Source organism: Prionailurus viverrinus, chromosome D3 (genome assembly GCF_022837055.1).
Source record: "Prionailurus viverrinus isolate Anna chromosome D3, UM_Priviv_1.0, whole genome shotgun sequence".
Classification (NCBI taxonomy): domain Eukaryota; kingdom Metazoa; phylum Chordata; class Mammalia; order Carnivora; family Felidae; genus Prionailurus; species Prionailurus viverrinus.
The window spans coordinates 32,932,424-32,950,690 of NC_062572.1; the positions used below are offsets into that span (position 1 = coordinate 32,932,424).

The following is an 18,267-nucleotide window of genomic DNA, read 5'->3' on the forward strand; positions in this document are numbered from 1 at the left end:
ACAGTTATAAAACAATGGTTGGAAACTTCAATATCCTACTCTCAATTTGGATAGAACAACCAGACGGAAGATGTTAGGGAATAGAAGACTTAAACAATACAGTAGACCAACTAGAACAGACATATACAGAACATTCTGCTCAACAACAACAGCATGCACAGTCTTCTGAAGTGCACATGAGACACTTTCCAGTATAGACCAGTATAGATTAGGCCACAGTAGATTAAGTAGATTAAGTTTCAGTAGATTTATATATATATATATATATATATATATATATATGTATATATATACACATATATATATATAATCTTATATTATATAATATATATATAATCTTATATTATATATTATATATATAATTATGTATTATATATAATTATATATATAATATATTATATTATAATGTTATATATAAACAAAGTATCTGACAAAGTATCTTTTCTAACCACAATGAGATGAGGTTAAAAATCAACAACAGACATAAAATTTGAAAATTCATTAACTTGTAAAATTAAACAATACACAATTAAACAACTGGCAGATCAAAAAATAAATCACAAGGGAAACTGCAAAATACTTAGAGATGAATAAAAATGAAAACACAGCATACCAAGACTTTTGGGATTCAGCAAAAGAAGTGCTAAGTGAGAAGTTTATAGCTATAAGCACTTACATTAAAAACAGAAAAGAGGAGGGGTGCCTGGGTGGCTCAGTTGGTTAAGCATCCAACTCTTGATTTCAGCTCAGGTCATGATCTCATGGTTCATGGGTTTGAACCCCACATTAGGCCTAGAGCCTGCTTGGGATTCTCTCTCTCTGCCCTTTCTCCTCTCTAAATAAATAAATAAACTTAAAAAAAAAAACGGGAAATATGGCCCTTTGTAGCAACATGGATGGAACTGGAGAGTGTGATGCTAAGTGAAATAAGCCATACAGAGAAAGACAGATACCATATGGTTTCACTCTTATGTGGATCTTGAGTCACTTAACAGAAACCCGTGGGGGAGGGGAAGGAAAAAAAAAAGAGGTTAGAGTGGAAGAAAGCCAAAGCATAAGAGACTCTTAAAAACTGAGAACAAACTGAGGGCTGATGGAGGGGTGGGAGGGAGGGGAGGGGAGGTGATGGGTATTGAAAAGGGCATCTTTTGGGATGAGCACTGGGTGTTGTATGGAAACCAATTTGACAATAAATTTCATATATTAAAAAAAAACAGGAAAGAGGGGCACCTGGGTGACTCAGTCAGTTAAGCATCCTAGTCTTGATTTCAGCTCAGGTCATGATCTCATGGCTCATGGATTCGAGTCCTGTGTCAGGCTCTGCACTGATAGCACAGAGCCTGCTTGGGCTTCTCTCCCTACCCCCCCTCTGTCTCTCTCTCTCTGCTTCTGCCTCACTCATATACATCCCCCCTCTCAAAATAAATAAATGAACATTTAAAAAATAAATTTAAAAAATAAAAACAGGAAAGATCTCAAATCAACAACCTAACTTTACAACTTATAGAACTAGAAAGAGAAGAACAATCTAAACTCAAAGCTAGCAGAAGGAAGAGAATAATAAAAATTAGAGCAGAAATAGAAAAACAATAAAAAAATTAATGAAACCAAAAATTCTTTCAAACTGACAAACCTTAGCTAGATGGACTATGAAAGAAAGAAAAGACTCAAGTAACTAAAATTAGAAATGAAAATGGGCACATTACCACTGATTTGATGGAAATAAAGATGATCATAGGAAAATGTTATGAACAGCCATATACCAACAAATGGGATAACCTAGATGAAATGGACACATGTCTAGAACTAAAAACCTTCCAAGGCAAAATCACAAAGATGCAGAAAATATGAATAGATCTATAACTAGTAAGGAGATTGAAACAGTAATAAAAATCTCCCAACAAAGAAAAGCCCTGGACCCTATGGTTTCATTGATGAATTCTTCCAAACATTTAAAGGACAAGTAACACCAATATTTCTCAAATGTTTCAAAAAGTTGGAAGAGGAAGGAATACATCCTAACTCATTCTAAAAATCCAGAATTAACCTGCCAGACAAAGACAGTACAAGAAATGAAAACTATAGACCAATATCCCTTATGAACAATGATGCAAAAATTCTTAACAAAATGCTAGCCACCAAATTCAACAACACATTAAAAGGATTATGCACCATGATCATGTGGGATTTTTTTCCTGGAGTGAAAGGATGGCTCAATGTAGAAAAAAAAATCAATTAATGTAATACACCATGTTAACAGAATAAACAGAATGAACAAAAAACACACATAACTTTCATGGTGCCTGGGTGGCTCAGTTGGTTAAGCATCCAATTTTGGCTCAGGTCATGATCTCAAGGTACATGAATTTGAGGCCCACGTTGGGCTCTGTGCTGACAGCTCAGAGCCTGGAACCTGCTTCTGATTCTGTGTCTCCATCCCTCACTGCCCTTCCCCTGCTCATTCTCTGTCTCTCTCTCAAAAATAAACATAAAAAAATTTTAAAAACCACATAACTTTGTCAATTGATGCAATAAATTCATTTGACAAAATTCAGCATTGTTTTATGATAAAAAAACTCAACAAATTTGGAATACGGGGAAACTACCTCAACATAAGAGAGGCCAGATATGAAAAGCCCACAGTGGACATCACACTCAATGGTGAAAGATGGAAAGCTTTTCCTATAAGATCAGGAACAAGGCAAGGATGTCCACTCTTGCCACTTCTGTTCAACATAGTAGTAAATAAAAGTACTAACCAGAGAAATTAGGCAAGAAAAAGAAGTGTAGGGCATCCACATCAGAAAGGAAGAAGTAAAGTTATCTCTGTTTGCAGACGACATGATGCTATATGTAGAAAACCTTAAAGATTACACACACACACACACACACACACACACACGAGATTAGAAGTCATAAATGAATTCAACAAAGTTGCAGAATACAAAATCAACACATAAAAAGCTGTTGTATTTTGATGCAGTGACAATGAACAGTCTGAAAAGGAAATTAAGAAAATAACTTTTTACAATAGCACGAAAAAGAATAAAGTACTTAGGAATAAATTTAACCAAGCAGGCAAAAGACTTTCAGTTGGCACACTGAAAACTACAAAATGCTGAAACTCAAGAATATATGAACAAATGGAAAGAAACCATGTTTATGGACTGGTAAGCTTAGCATTGTTAAAATGTCCATACTACCCAAAGTGTCCTAGAGATTCAACACAATACCTACCAAAATCTCAGTGGCATTTTTTTAGAAATAGAGAAAAACATCCTAAAATTCATATGGAATTTAAGAGAATGATGAATAAGCAAAATAATCCTGAGAAAGAAAAACAAAGCTGGAGGCCTCACATTTCCTGAATTCAAAACATAGTACAAAACCACAGTGCAGTTTTGCAAGATGAAAAAGTTCTAAACATCTATTGTACCACAAAGTGTTGATAGTTAATACAATACTGTACAACACTTCAAAATGGTTAAGATGGTAACTTTTATGTTTTGTGTTTTTTATCACATTAAAAAGAAATGGAAGATAAATTCTATGATGATAAAGACCTTGTCTCCAGGTCTAACACAGTGCTGGCACATAGTAGCTGTTCAATAAATATTTGCTGAATAAATTAATGAATTCATGAATTTAAATCCAATGCTTTTAATTATTCTGATGTTCTCTTTCTAAAGTGGTAATGGCCATCTTATTTTGAAGATTTTGAATTATCTTGTCTAGTCTGTTCATTTAGTGGAAAAAGAAACTGTAATTCAAAGCAGTTCTGTAATTTTTTCATGGTCACAAAACAACTTTAGAGGAGGATTTCTGTAGAAATTATTGTATAGAAATGTTTTAAGTACTTACTTACACTAAACAAAATTATTTGCCTGGAAAACACATCACCACAGTCTTAGCACCTTAATCAAAACAAATGTCTTCTTCTGTAGTTCTGAAAGTCAGAAGTCCCCTTTGGTTTCACCAAGCTAAAGTTGGTGTTGGTTTGCTGCCTGTCTTCCTCAAAGCTTATTCCCCTGTTGATTTGGTGGTTGGCAGAATTCAGTGCCTTGTGGTTGTTGCCAGAGGTCCCTGTTTCTCTGCTGGCTGTCAGCTGAAGGCCATTCCCCACTTTTAGAGGCCACCCACAGTCCGTGGCTCCATCCTCAAAGCCTGTACTGCAGAGCAGGTCCTTTTGTTGCTTGCCTTTGACCATGTCCTATGGTGCCATCTCTCTCTGGTCACACTGGGAAGGGTTCTCTGCTCTAAGGACTCAAAGTCCACAATGTTAATCACATCTGCAAATCCCTTTTTTGGCAAGTAAGGGTCAGGGGACATCACAAGGGAGTGCACTTCTTTGGGAGGGGGGGCATTATTCTGCCTACCACATTGTCACTGAAATTTCTTTGTACACCTGTATTTGCTGTAAACTGTAGTTAAATCTAGAGATATGAACATACTCAGGCTTGATTTCTTTGGCAAGACTATGTTATAGTGTGGACTTCACAATGCACCAAAGGAGGAAGTACAATGTCTCTCATTTTGTGAGGCTGAGATTAAACAGTGGGTGTGGCTGTCATCAGCCTGATGTACCCATTCCACATCAGCAGTGCCCAGATTGTCTGAGCAACCCTGGATGGCAGGAATAGGCCTTGGTCTATTCTTTCATTAAAGGTGGCATAATGGTAATGTTCTATTTTTCCTTCTTTATTCTGGACAATAAGCTGGAATTTGTCTATAAGAAAAAGGATTTCCCCTCATCAACTATTTGATTACTGTGAGTTATAGTTTTAACACAACTGCAGGATAAGTACATGATTGTTTTCTTTTATTTGCAAGTTTTCAGAAACAAAGTATTGGTTTCTTAGCATCCTCCAAAGGTAAGTGATGAGTTGTGATTTTTACTTGTCTCAGTATGAAGTCCTGGATTTAGACGTATTAAATGTGTTTCAACCCTTTGTAGTTACTATCCTTTTTAATGTTGAAATGGTCACATTTGTGGCCTAAGAAAACCCCTACAAGTTGGCATCTGAGTCTTTTTGATGTGACCCTGGCTGTCTGTGATGGATTCCTTGCTTTCTGGTGAGACAGGGTGTTCCGGATTCTGGACATATTATTCCTCAGGCCTGGAAGCAGTGTTTCTCCAGGGATGTCTGGTTCTTTTTCCTGGAAGGCAGGGGTGCCCTTTGCTCCTCAGTTAACATTGATTGTAGAATTTTTCAACAGACCGAGCCAGGAAATAAATTTTTTCAAAAGAAACATACCATGAGGTTATTCTACTATTCACAATTCAAACTTAGTATTAAAGAGTTTTTACTTAATTTGTTTAATTTCATACTTCTTTCTCTTCTCTTCTATTGAAAATTTTGGCTTCTAATGACATAATACAATTAAATATTTGCTTCAGCCTACCAAACTTCATAGCTTTTGAGTAACAATACCCATAATATTATTAGTAGTAATCATATGATTAATTGCTCATATATAATTCTTCACAATAGAGTTGAAGATGCATTTGTAATACTTTTTGGCCTTAGGATACATTCCACTAGGGATGCACAATTAAATTATTGAAATCTAAAGTCATTTGAAGTAATTCTCTTTGTGTGGTGTGAATTAGTTTCACTTGTTTTATTTTAATTTTTTATTTTTACAGATTGATTTTTTAACTTTAATTTAATATTGATTTATAATTATGTAACGTGTTTACATGGTTTTAAAGTCAAATCTACAAAGCAAAGTACATTCAAGTTAGGGTAACTTTCACCCTGTGTTTCCTCCCTCACACTAATATAATGATTTTTATTAGCTTTTTATTTATTCTTTCATTTTAAAAAAGTATGAACTAATACACATTTGTATTTGTAGGCCCCTGTACTAGTTTTCTGTGGCTGCATAACAAATCCTCACAAACTTAAGAGGTTTAACACAACACCCACTGACTAGCTCACAGTTCTGTAGTTTGGAAGTCCGGCGCGGCATGGCTGGATTCTCTGCTCAGGATCTCATGAGGCTAAAATCAATGTGTCGGTTGCCCTGTGCTCTCATCTGGAGCTTGGAGTGCCCCTTCTAAGCTCATTCCTTTGGTAGCATTCAGTTTGCCGCTGGCTGTCGACTTCTAGTCACTGTCACCTCTTGGAGGCCTCTCTCAGCTTCTTGGGCAGGTCATACCACAGCTGTTTGCTTCTTCCAGGCCAGCAGGAGCTCATCTTTAGTCTCCTTCTGCAACTCCAGGAAAAAACCTGCCTTTTAAAGGGCTCATCTGATTAGGTACCATCCACCCCAGATGCTCTCTCTTTTGCCAGGTAACATAAGATAATCCCAGCTGTGATCTGATTCTATTTAGAGGGCCACCCACACTCAAGGGGAGCATACAGGGTGTGTACGCAGGGGGTAGTAATCATGGGGACCACCTTAGGATCTGGCCAGCTATCTCCCCTTTCTTAGATAAAAGGTAGCATATAATTTACACCATTCTGAACTTCCTGTTTCCACTTAATGTTTCCTACAACTCATCCTAAATAAGGATATAGATACATTCCTTCATCCCCTTTGTTGTTGCTGTGGTTTCACTTCCATTTTATTATCTTAAAACTTCACATGCAGGAAATTTACTCTTTTTGGTGTATAGTTCTAAAAGCATAAATAAATGCACACAGTGATGTATCACCATCACAATCAAGATACAAAACAGTTTTATCACCCCCCAAACTTCCCCAAGCTGTCTTTTCGTAATCAACCCCTCACTCCACTTGTAATTCCTAGAAAACACTGATCTGTTTTCTGTACCAATAATTTTGTTTTTTCCAGAATGTCCTATAAACAGAATCAGACAGTATACAGCTTGTGAGTTTGGCTTTCTTTTTTTTTCACTTAGCAAACTGCATTTGACATTTATTCATGTTATTGCACCTATCAGCAGTTTATTCCTTTTTATTGCTGAGTAGTATTTCATTATGGTGTTTATCCATTCACCAGTTGAAAGACATTTGGGTTGTTTCCAGCTTTTTGGCTATTAAGAATAAAACTGCTATTAACATTCATGTAAGGATTTTCCCATAAACACGTTTTCATTTCTCTTCAGTTAATACTTAGGAGTAGGGTTGCTGGTTATATGGTATCTATATGTTTAATTTAATAAGAGATTGCCAAACTGACTCCAAAGTGACTATACCATTCTGCATTCCCACCAATGAATGAGAATTCCAGTTCCTCCACATCTTCATCAGCACTTGGTATTGTCAACTGTTCTTTTAATTTTTTGTGCTGTTCTAATAGATGTACACTGGTATCTCATTGGGGTTTTAATATGTGTGTCTCTAATGAATAATGATATTGAGTATCTTTTGCTGGGTTTAGTTGCCATTTGTTCCTCTTTTTTTTTTTTTTAATTTTTTTTCAATGTTTTTATTTATTTTTTTTGGGACAGAGAGAGACAGAGCATGAACAGGGGAGGGGCAGAGAGAGAGGGAGACACAGAATCGGAAACAGGCTCCAGGCTCTGAGCCATCAGCCCAGAGCCTGACGCGGGGCTCAAACTCACGGACCGCGAGATCGTGACCTGGCTGAAGTCGGACGCTTAACCGACTGCGCCACCCAGGCGCCCCCATCTGTTCGTCTTTAATGAAGAGTCTGTTCAAATCTTTTGCTCACTTAAAATTTTTCTTATGTTTAGTTTTGAGAATTCTTTACATGTGATGAGTACAAGTCCCTTGTCATGCATGTGATATCAAATATTTTCTCCCAGTCTGTGTCTCCTTTTTAATTCTCTTATTTATTCATTTCTCTCCTTATTTCATTCTCCTATTGTAGAACAGGATTTTTAAATTTGATAGAGTCCAATTTATCAACTTCTTCATTTATGCATCTTAATTTTTATATTGTATTTAAAAACTCTTTGCCTTTCTCAATGTCCCAAAGATTTTCTCCTGTGTTTTTTTCTAAAAGTTTTACGATTTTCAATTTTACATTTAAGTCTAAGGTCCATTCTTAATATAAAAATTTTGGTATAAGATGCAAGGACACATTAAAGTTAATTTTTTTATTTTTTTCCTATTTGCTTTAAAATGTATTCATTAAATGCTAACCTCCAGATTATTTGGAATATTAAAGTGGAAAATATCTATAAACCTGACATCTCAGTTAAATTTTTATTAAATTTTCATTTTAATTCTAGTATAGTCAACATTAGTTTCCAATGTACAATACAGTGATTCAACAATTCCATACGTCACCCAGTGCTCATCGTGACAAGCGCAGTCCTTAATCTCCATCACCTATATCACCCATCCTCCCACCCACTTCCCCTCTGGTAAGCATCAGTTTTTATTTATTTATTTATTTATTTATTTACTTATTTAGAGAGCATGTGTATGCGTGCAAGCAGGAGAGGGGCAGATAAAGAGGGAGAGAGAGCATCTCAAGCAGTCTCCATACTGTCAGTGTGCAGCTCGACGTGGGGCTTGAGCTCAGGAAGTGTGAGATCATGATCTGAGCCAAAATAAAGAGTTGGCTGCTTATCAGTTGAACCACTGAGGCGCCCCACCATCAGTTTGTTTTCTATAGTTAAGAGTCTGAGTCTTGGTTTGTCTCTCTTTTTTCCTTTGCTTGTTTGTTTTGTTTCTTAAATTTTACATATGAGTGAAATCATATGGCATTTGTCCTTCTCTGACTGATTTATTTTGCTGAGCATTATACTCTCTAGCTCCATCCATGTTATTGCAAATGGCAAGATTTCATTCTTTTTTATGGCTGAATAATATTCACTATATCTATACCACATCGTCTTTATCCATTCATGTATCAATAAACACTTGGGCTGCTTCCATAATTTGGCTATTGTAAATAATACTACTATAAATTATCCATTTGATTTAGTGCTTTTTATTTCGGGGGTAAATACCCAGTAGTGCAATTACTGGATCATAGGGTAATTCTCTTTAACTTTTTGAGAAATTCCATCCTGTTTCCCAGAATGGCTGCATCAGTTTTTCTACCAATGGTGCACAAGTTTCCTTTTTCTCCACATACTCACCAACACTTATTTCTTGTGTATTTTTTTTTAATTTTAGCCATTCTGACAGATGTGAGGTGATATATCATTTTATTTATTTAAAAAAATTTTTTAACATTTATTCATTTTTGAGAGACAGAGCATGAGTAGGGGAGGGGCAGAGAGAAAGGGAGACACAGAATCTGAAGCAGGCTTCAGGTTTTGAGCTGTTAGCACAGAGCCTGATGCAGGGCTCGAACCCACGAACTAACTGTGAGATCATGACCTGAGTGGAAGTCAGACACTTAACTGACTGAGCCACACAGGTGCTCCAATATCTCATTTTAGTTTTGATTTGCATTTCCCTGATGATAAGTGATGTTGAGCATCTTTTCATGTGTCTGTTGGCCATCTGGATGCCTTCTTTGGAGAAGTCTGTTCATGTCTTCTGGTCATTTTTTTAATTGGATTATTTGTTTGGGGGGTATTGGGTTTGTATGAGTTCTTTATATATCTTGGATACCAACCCTTTATTGGATATGTTATTTGCAAACATATTCTCCCATTCTGTTGGTTGCCTTTAGTTTGACTGTTTCCTTTGCTGTATAGAAAACTTTTATTTTGGGGGCGCCTGGGTGGCTTGGTCGGTGAAGGTTCCGACTTCGGCTCAGGTCATGATCTCACAGTCCGTGAGTTCGAGCCCCGCGTCAGGCTCTGTGCTGACGGCTCAGAGCCTGGAGCCTGCTTCAGATTCTATGTCTACCTCTCTCTCTGCCCCCCCCCCTGTTCATGCTCTGTCTCTCTCTGCCTCAAAAATAAATAAACGTTAAAAAAAAAAATAAAACTTTCATTTTGGTATAGTCCCAATAGTTTATTTTTGCTTTTATTTCCCTTGCCTCAGGAGACATATCTAGTAAGAAGTTGCTAAGCCCAATGTCAGAGACATTTCTCTGTGTTCTGTTCTAGGATTATTATGGTTCCAGGTCTCACATTTAGGTCTTTCATCCATTTTGAATTTCTTTTTGTGTATGGTGTAAGAAAGTGGTCCAATTTATCTTTATTTTTCTTTGTTTTTGTTTGTTTGTTTGTTTTGCATATAGCTGACTAGTTTTCCCAACACCATTTGTTAAAGAGACTGTCTTTTTCCCATTGGATATTTTTCCCTGTTTTATCAAAGATTAATTGAGCATATAATTGAGGGTTTATTTCTGGGCTTTCTATTCTGTTCATTGATCTATGTGTCTATTTTTGTGCCAATATCATACTATTTTGATCACTACAGCTTTGCAATATAACTTGAAGTCTGAGATTGTGATACCTCCAGCTTTACTTTGCTTTTTCAAAATTGCTTTGGCTATTCGAGGTCCTTTGTGGTTCCATATAAATTTTAGGATTATTTGTTCTAGCTCTGTGAAAAATGCTGATTGAATTAAATCTGTAGACTGCTTTGGGAAGTATGGACACTTTAACAATATTAGTTCTTCCAATCCATGAGCATGGAATGTCTTTCCATCTCATTGTGTCCTCTTTGATTTCTTTCATCAATGTTTTATAGTTTTCAGAGTATAGGTCTTTTACTTCTTTGGTTAGGTTTATTCCTAGGTATCTTATTATTTCTGGTGCAGTTGTAAATGGGATTGTTTTCTTATTTCACTTTCTGATGCTTCATTATTAGTGTATTCAAATGCAACAGATTTCTGCACACTAATTTTGTATCCTGCAATGTACTAAATTCACTTATCAGTTTTAGTAGTTTTTTGATGGAGTCTTTAGGGTTTTCTATGTATAGTATCATGTCATCTGCAAACAGTGAGCTTTATTTCTTCTTTACCAATTTGGATGCCTTTTATTTTTGATGTTGTTGTTGTTGTTGTTGTGACTGTGGTTAGCACTTCCAGTACTGTGTTGAATAAAAGTAGTGAGAGTGAACATCCTTGCCTTGTTCCTGACCTTAGGGGGAAAGCTCTCAGTTCTTCCCTACTGAGTATGATGTTCACTTGTGGGCTTTTCATATATGGCCTTTATTATCTAGAAGTATGTTCCCTCTAAACCTACTTTGTTGAGGGTTTTTATCATGAATGGATGTTGTACTTTGTAAAATACCTTTTCTGTATTTATTGAAATGATCATATGGTTTTTATCCTTTCTCTTATTGATGTGATGTATCACATTGATTTGCAAATACTGAACCACTCCTGCATCCTGGGACTAAATCCTACTTGATTGTGGTGAATGATTTTCTTAATGTATTGTCGGATTTGGTTTGCTAGTATTTGTTGAGGATGTTTACAGAAAAAATTGCAGAAATATTGGCCTGTAGTGTTTTGTTTTTTGTTTTGTTTTGTTTTTTTTTGTTGTTGTTTGGTTGGTTGGTTTGTGTGTGTGTGTGTGTGTGTGTGGTGTCTGGTTTGGGTATCAGGGTAATACTGGCCTCATAGAATGAATTTGGAAATTTTCCTTCTTCTATTTTTTGGAATAGTTTGAAAAGAATATGCATTAACTCTTCTTTAAATGTTTGGTAGAATTCCCCTGTGAAGCCGTCTAGTCCTGGACTTTATTTTTTGGGAGTTTTTGATTAGTGATTCAATTTCTTTGCAGGTTATCAGTCTTCCCAAATGTTCTACTTCTTCCTGCTTCAGTTTTGGCAGTTTATATATTTCTAGAAATTGTTCTATTTCTTCTAGGTTGTCCGTTTCACTGACATAGTTTTTTATAATATTCTGTTATAATTGTTTGTATTTATGCAGTGTTGGTTGCTTTTTCTCATCTTTCATTTGTGATTTTGTTTGAGTTCTTTCTTTTTTTAATTGATGAGTCTAGCTAGAGGTTTATCAATTTTGTTGATCTTTTCAAAGAACCAGTTTCTGATTTCATTGATCTGTTCTATTTTTTTAATTAAAATTTTTTTTCAACGTTTATTTATTTTTGGGACAGAGAGAGACAGAGCATGAACGGGGGAGGGGCAGAGAGAGAGGGAGACACAGAATCGGAAACAGGCTCCAGGCTCTGAGCCATCAGCCATCAGCCCAGAGCCTGACACAGGGCTCGAACTCACGGACCGCGAGATCGTGACCTGGCTGAAGTCGGACGCTTAACCGACTGCGCCACCCAGGCGCCCCTATTTTTTTAATTTATATCATTTATTTCTTCTCTGATCTTTATTATTTCCTTACTTCTGCTGGTTTGGGGTTTTATTTGTTCTTTTTCTAGATCTTTTGGGTGTGAGTTTAGGTGGTTTATATGAGATTCTTCTTGCTTCTTGAGGTAGACCTGTATTGCTATAAAATTCCTGCTATAAAATTCCCTCTTAGAACTACTTTTGCTGCATCCCAAAAGTTTTGGACCATTGTGTTTTCATTTTCACTTGTTTCCAAGTATCTACTGATTTCTTTTTTGATTTCTTGGTTGACCCAGTCATTATTTAGTAACATTTAGCCTCCATGAATTTGTACTCTTTCCAGATTTTTTTCTTGTGGTTGATTTCTAGTTTCATACTATTGCGGTCATAAAAGATGCGTGGTATGACTTCGATCTTTTTGAATTTGTTGAAGCTTGCTTTGTGGCCTAACATGTGATCTATTCTGGAGAATGTTCCATGTGCACTTGAAATGAATATGTATTCTGCTGTTTTAGGATGGAACATTCTGAATATATCTGTTAAATCCATCTGGTCCAGTGTGTCATTCAAAGCCACCGTTTCCTTGTTGATTTTCTGTTTGGATGATCTGTCCATCGATGTAAGTGAGGTATTAAAGTCCCCTACTATTATTGTGTTACTATCAATTAGTTCCTTTATGTTTGTTATTAACTGTTACATGTATTTGGGTGCTTTCATGTTGGGTGCATAAATATTTACAATTGTTATATCTTCTTGTTGGATTGCCCCCTTTATTATTATATAGTATCCTTCTTTGTCTCTTTTTACAGTCTTTGTTTCAAAGTCTGGTTTGTCTGATATAAGTATTGCTACTCCGGCTTTCTTTTGACATCCATTTGTGTGATAAATGTTTCTCCATCCCCTCACTTTCAATCTGCAGGTGTCTTTGTCTTAAATGAGTCTCTTGTAGGCAGTATATAAGTCTTGTTTTTTTAAGCCACTCTGTCACCCTATGTCTTTTTATTAAAGCATTTAGTCCATTTACATTCACACTAATTATTGATAGATATGTATTTATTGCCCTTTTGTTACTTGTTTTGTGTTTGTTTTTGTAGTTTTTCTCAGATCCTTTCTTCTTTTTCTCTTTGTCATAGTTTGCTGGTTTTCTTTATTGATATACCTGAATTCTCTACTCTTTATTTTTTACATATATATTACTGTTTTTATTTGTGGTTATCATTTGGTTTATATAGAACATCTGCATGTAGCAGTCTCAGGAGTTAACAGAATTTGTCCTGAGTCCAGGGCCCAGGCCAGCAGATTAGGAGTGGGCGAGTCCTCTGGAGAACACATGGGTAGGGCGCACCACTAGCTGGTAGGTAGCAAGTGTCTGTGCTGACCGCCTCCCACAGGGCCTGTATTTATGCCAGGGGATAGGGTAGGAAAATGGAGCTTGCCTTCTCCTTTGTTTCCAGAGAAGTCCCCCAACAGACTCCAAAATCAGAATAAACAGATCCTTCTGTTTGACCCAGGCATTGTGCAAAGCGTTGCATTTCCATGGGCTGCTGTCTCTTTAAGGGCAGGGACCCAGCTATCTCTGGCCCTCCCGGCTGACCCATTGCTGAGTCAGCTGATTTTTAAACCTCCAGGCTCTGAGTCCTGTTGGTTATACAAATTCAGGGAATTCAGCCTCTCTGGTTTTCAAAGCTAAGTGGTATAGGGATTTGTCTTCCCTATGTGAGTTCCCTGGTGCTTTCCCCTCACCACAGCTGCAGCTCTCTCCCTCTTGTGGGCAGCTTCAGACCACCATTTTTGCCCTTTCTAACCTCTCAGATGCTGCTGCTTCTCTGCATTCAGTTATGGAGCTTGTTCTGCCAGTCTTCAGATCACTCTTCAGTTTATTTATATGGATGTGAATGGTATCTAGTTGAAAATGTGGGACAGGGTAAGTTTAGAGCCCTCCTACTCTGCCATCTTCCCAAGCTCCTAAAAGTTAATTTTTTTTTTCATATGGATGTCCTGTTGTTCCAGCACAATGTGTTGAAAAGATTATATTTTCTTCACTGAATTGCCTTTGCACCCTTGTCAAAAATTAATTGACTATGTATGTGTAGGTCCATGATACATTTTCATTTAGTTTTATACCAAGTGTGAGGTATATGTCTAGGTTCTTTTTTTTCCATATGGACATCCAATTATTCCAGCACCATTTGTTAAACAGATTGTCATTTCTCCATTAATTACTTTTGCAGTTAAAATCAGTTGAATATATTTGTGTGGGTCTATTTCTTGGATTCCCATTATGTTCCATTGATCTATATATGTCTATCATTTTGCCTCTAGGTTCTTGTAGCTTTATAATAAATCTTGAAATCAGGTAGTGTAATTCCTTCTATTTTGTTCTTCTTTTTCAAAATTGTTTGGCTCTTCTATTCCTTTTGCTTTTCCACATAATTTTTGAATTACTTTTGTCAATATCTATACAAAATTCTGATAGGATTTTGATTAGGATTGCATTAAATCTTAAACTCAGTTTGGGGAGAATCATCATTTTAACAATTTAAGTCTTCCAATCCATGAACATGGTACATCCTTTGATTTGTTTAGGTCTCTGATTTCTCTTATAAGAGTATGTAGTTGTCTGCATAGAGATCCTGCACATATTTTTCTAGATTTAAACCTAAATACTCCCGCATTGAAATGTTATCTCAATAACTAATTTTGAAAACTTTAACTAAATAAATGAACACATTAATCAGTCATCTCTGTACCATAATCTATATCAGACTAAGCATGCCCAGGTGTCTTGGTGAACAGAATTGTAAGGAGTTATCATGAGGAATCCCTGGAAATAGACATAGTCATGTTGTTTAGTCTCCATGGGTATTCAGAACAAAGCCACCTCTCTGCTTAAAGAAACTCTTAAACAATTAGTACAGATTGTAAATTCCATTAAGAGCTATGCATGAAATGAACAAGTTTGCTTTGCCTTTGAGATGAAGAGGTCTAAGCAAGTACATGTACTATTTTATGCTGGAGTAATCTGGCTGACTTGAATGAGTCTTGAAAGGGTCAAGTTATAAACATGAACTTAAAATAGTGCTCTAACAAAAGAATTGGAATTTTACTAATTTTTACTCACACAAAATAATGAATTGCAAAGCTTTCTAATTAGGCAAATTTCACCTTTAGAAATAAGTTAACTATGACTTTCCAGGGAAACTCTGACCACTGCCTACTATTTGTGTAATAAATCTGATAATTTTTTTTTTCAGAAATTAAACATTTGGTTGATAATCACCCAAGCAAGCAATTAGGGCACATTTACCTAAACTTTTTCAAAAAGCATTCCTATGCATTCTTAGAGAATGCATACACGTGATTTATAGAAGGTTAAAAAGCTACTATCTCCCTGAAGAATACATTTTGGAAAAATCTATGGATTGATATACATTTGAGAATTACCTAAATAAGAATCTTATGAATTTTGAAGGAGAGAAACTTACAGTCATCTCCAGATTTAAGTTACAATCAATATTTTAATTCAGCAAATATAGCTCAGTTTTAGGTAAAATAAGTCAGGACACTCAGCTTTCTGCAAAAAATAAAATAAAAAATAAAAAAGCAGTGGAAGGTTTATTGTTGTTTTGAACTGTATCTTTTTCTGAAGATCAGTTTCAGCAGTGACAAATGAGCTCAGTGTGGACTCTACAGCCCTGGAGAAACATAATGAATGAAAAGAGTCACTAATTACCACACTGCTTCTATTCCATTTCAGGTTGGCTATTATTTTTATCTTACCTATTTTTAAAAGTTACTCCTAGGGGTGCCTGGGTGTCTCAGTTGGTTAAGCATCTGACTCTTGGTTTCAGCTCAGGTCATGATCTTGTGGTTTTGTGAGTCCAAGCCCCTTTTGGGGCTCTGGGCTGACAGCATGGAGTCTGCTTGGGATTCTGTGTCTCCCTCTCTCTCTGCCCCATCCCCCACTCACACTGTCTCTGTCTCTCTCAAAATAAACAAGTAAACTTTAAAAAAAATAAAAATAAAAATTACTCCTAAATATAATCTGCTAAAAAGAACTAATTTTATGTAAGTGATAAAACAGAATGAAAACCAAACTTACTTTTTAAAATATTAATATACATGATTCCATCACTATGTCATTGTAGTCACCTATGAGGGAGAGAGAGAGAGAGAGCAAGAGTAAGCATTCTGAACCCACGCTGTTTTGGGGGCTGAGAAGTAGCGATCTGTTTGCCTGTTTGCCAGTGTAAGGTCTCAGCACTGCCCATTGCAATGACAAAGAGCAGGGAAACAACAGTGCCTTACTGTTTTGCCTGCGGTGTTCCAAGTACTCATCTGGTAATAAGGACAGGGTTAGTATGCTGTTTTACAAAAGAAGAAACCCAGTGATTTGAGACAGGGTCTTGCTTCCTTGGGAGGGCAGCACCCACATCCAGCGCCCCCGCTGGCCCTGGGGCTCTTTCCACCACAGGGCCCAGGCAAGGCTGTGCTTGATCTGGGTCCCAATGATACACACTCTGCCTTCCAGCAGCTCTGGAGTCATGGAGCCACTCTGAGGCTGGCCAGTCACATAGCATTCTACAGAGTCTGATAGAGGAGTCAGGTGTGACCCTGATGCCACCACAGTGTCCTGAGCCTATGCCCAGGCACCTAGCTGGATGCCTCCTTTTGCTGGCATCCTCTCTCAGCCTTCATGGTGGAATCTGACAGGTTTCACTGTCCTCATCAGCTCTGATATTCTTTACATGGTTTTTAGATGTTAGAAAATTTGAAAGGATGAAATTATAAATCACCCATAATTCCAGTGCCAAACAAGAAGTGTCCAAGACTCCAAGAAAGTCTCTGATTTCCCCTGAATTTACATATACATAACTGTTACATACATATGTCCTTCCATCTATCCTTTATTAAAGGGAAATGTGCTGTACCTTTTGGTAGGCAACTTTTTTTCTCACTCAATGTTATAGTTTAGACCTTTATATCAAAATACAGACCCACCTCCTTTTCTTTCCTGATTGCATGGCATTCTGTTGTATGAGGGGGACTTAGCGGGTCCCCCGGCATCATCCAGGCTGATGCTGGCTCACCACCTACTATGCTACAACAGAGACCCCTGTGCATGTGTCCCTGTGCACTTGGGCAGGTGTCTACACAGAAGTCCTGTGAAAGCCAATCTGCTTCCACTCTGGCTGAGAGGTCTTCCACAAGCAGGCTCCAGTGCAACTTCTCCACCTACTGAGTCTGTGGGGAAAAAGGGAAAACTTGTCCGGCCAAGGAGGGAGATAAGAGATGTAGTCCTGCCTCTCCAGGTGGAGGAGAACAGGTGTTGATCTTGGACCCCCTCGGGAGGTGCTTGTGGTTAGAGAGGCCTCAGCTTTCCTCACAGAGCGGTTGCCCAAGTTGGTTAAAGCTTCCAAAATGTTTCTAAAGCTTCTCTGTGTCAAATTGCTCCACTGAGGACATTACACAGGTTCATTTCCTTCCCTGAAAAGATGGAGTTCCATAACATTAAATAAGCAAGAGTCTCGCTCAGTACCGGTGCGAGGGGATCGGTCAAAGGCATGAACAGGTGGAACCATTAGCGCTCAAAGGGCAGTCAGGATGGTGGAGGTGACGCCTCCCCTTCCCACTGCCCTCGAGGGCACACCGGCCCCTGAGAGCTTCTCCTGGGTGTCCAGGGAAAGGTGGAGGCAGGCCAGGGGGTAGGTGGGTCTCAAGAAAAGAGACCTCAAGTGCCTGGAAAGTAGGCGCAGCTGACCGGAAACCCACAACACAATTCATCTCTCGACCAACGCTCGGTGAGGGATGGGGGGTGAGCCTCTATGTGCCCCGCACGCGCCTTAGCATTGCACGCACATCCGTGATCCCAAACAGAACCTGCTCTCTCCGTATTTTATTCTGTTGCCCAGAATATTAGTGGGTAAAAGATGCTGTCATGAAAAATTAAAGGGGGAGAGGAAAGGAAGCAAGGGGCGAGGGACATTTTTCTTGGGGACGGCAGGGAAGAGCTGGCAGAGAGAGTGATGTGGGGGTGAGAGTCATCCATGATGGTCTGTGGGAGAACATTCCAGGTAGTGGGAACAGAGGTACAAGGCCTGAGGCCAGAATGGGAACGGCTGTCAGCACTACCCTGGCATTACTTAATATGAGAAAAAAAATGGTT

General features: G+C 37.7%; 1 protein-coding gene across 1 annotated transcript in view; it reads right to left on the reverse strand.

Annotated features, from left to right (window-relative positions):
• Positions 1-3,194: 3,194 nt before the first annotated feature.
• CEP192 (centrosomal protein 192) overlaps positions 3,195-18,267 on the reverse strand; it is a 160,915-nt gene continuing 145,842 nt past the window's right edge. The window contains exons 46-47 of the mRNA XM_047826647.1: positions 16,204-16,253; positions 3,195-6,213 (exon numbers count right to left, since the gene is read on the reverse strand). Coding sequence (XP_047682603.1) covers positions 16,250-16,253 — 4 coding nt within the window. The 3' untranslated portion in view covers positions 3,195-6,213; positions 16,204-16,249. The remainder of the gene's footprint in view (positions 6,214-16,203; positions 16,254-18,267) is intronic.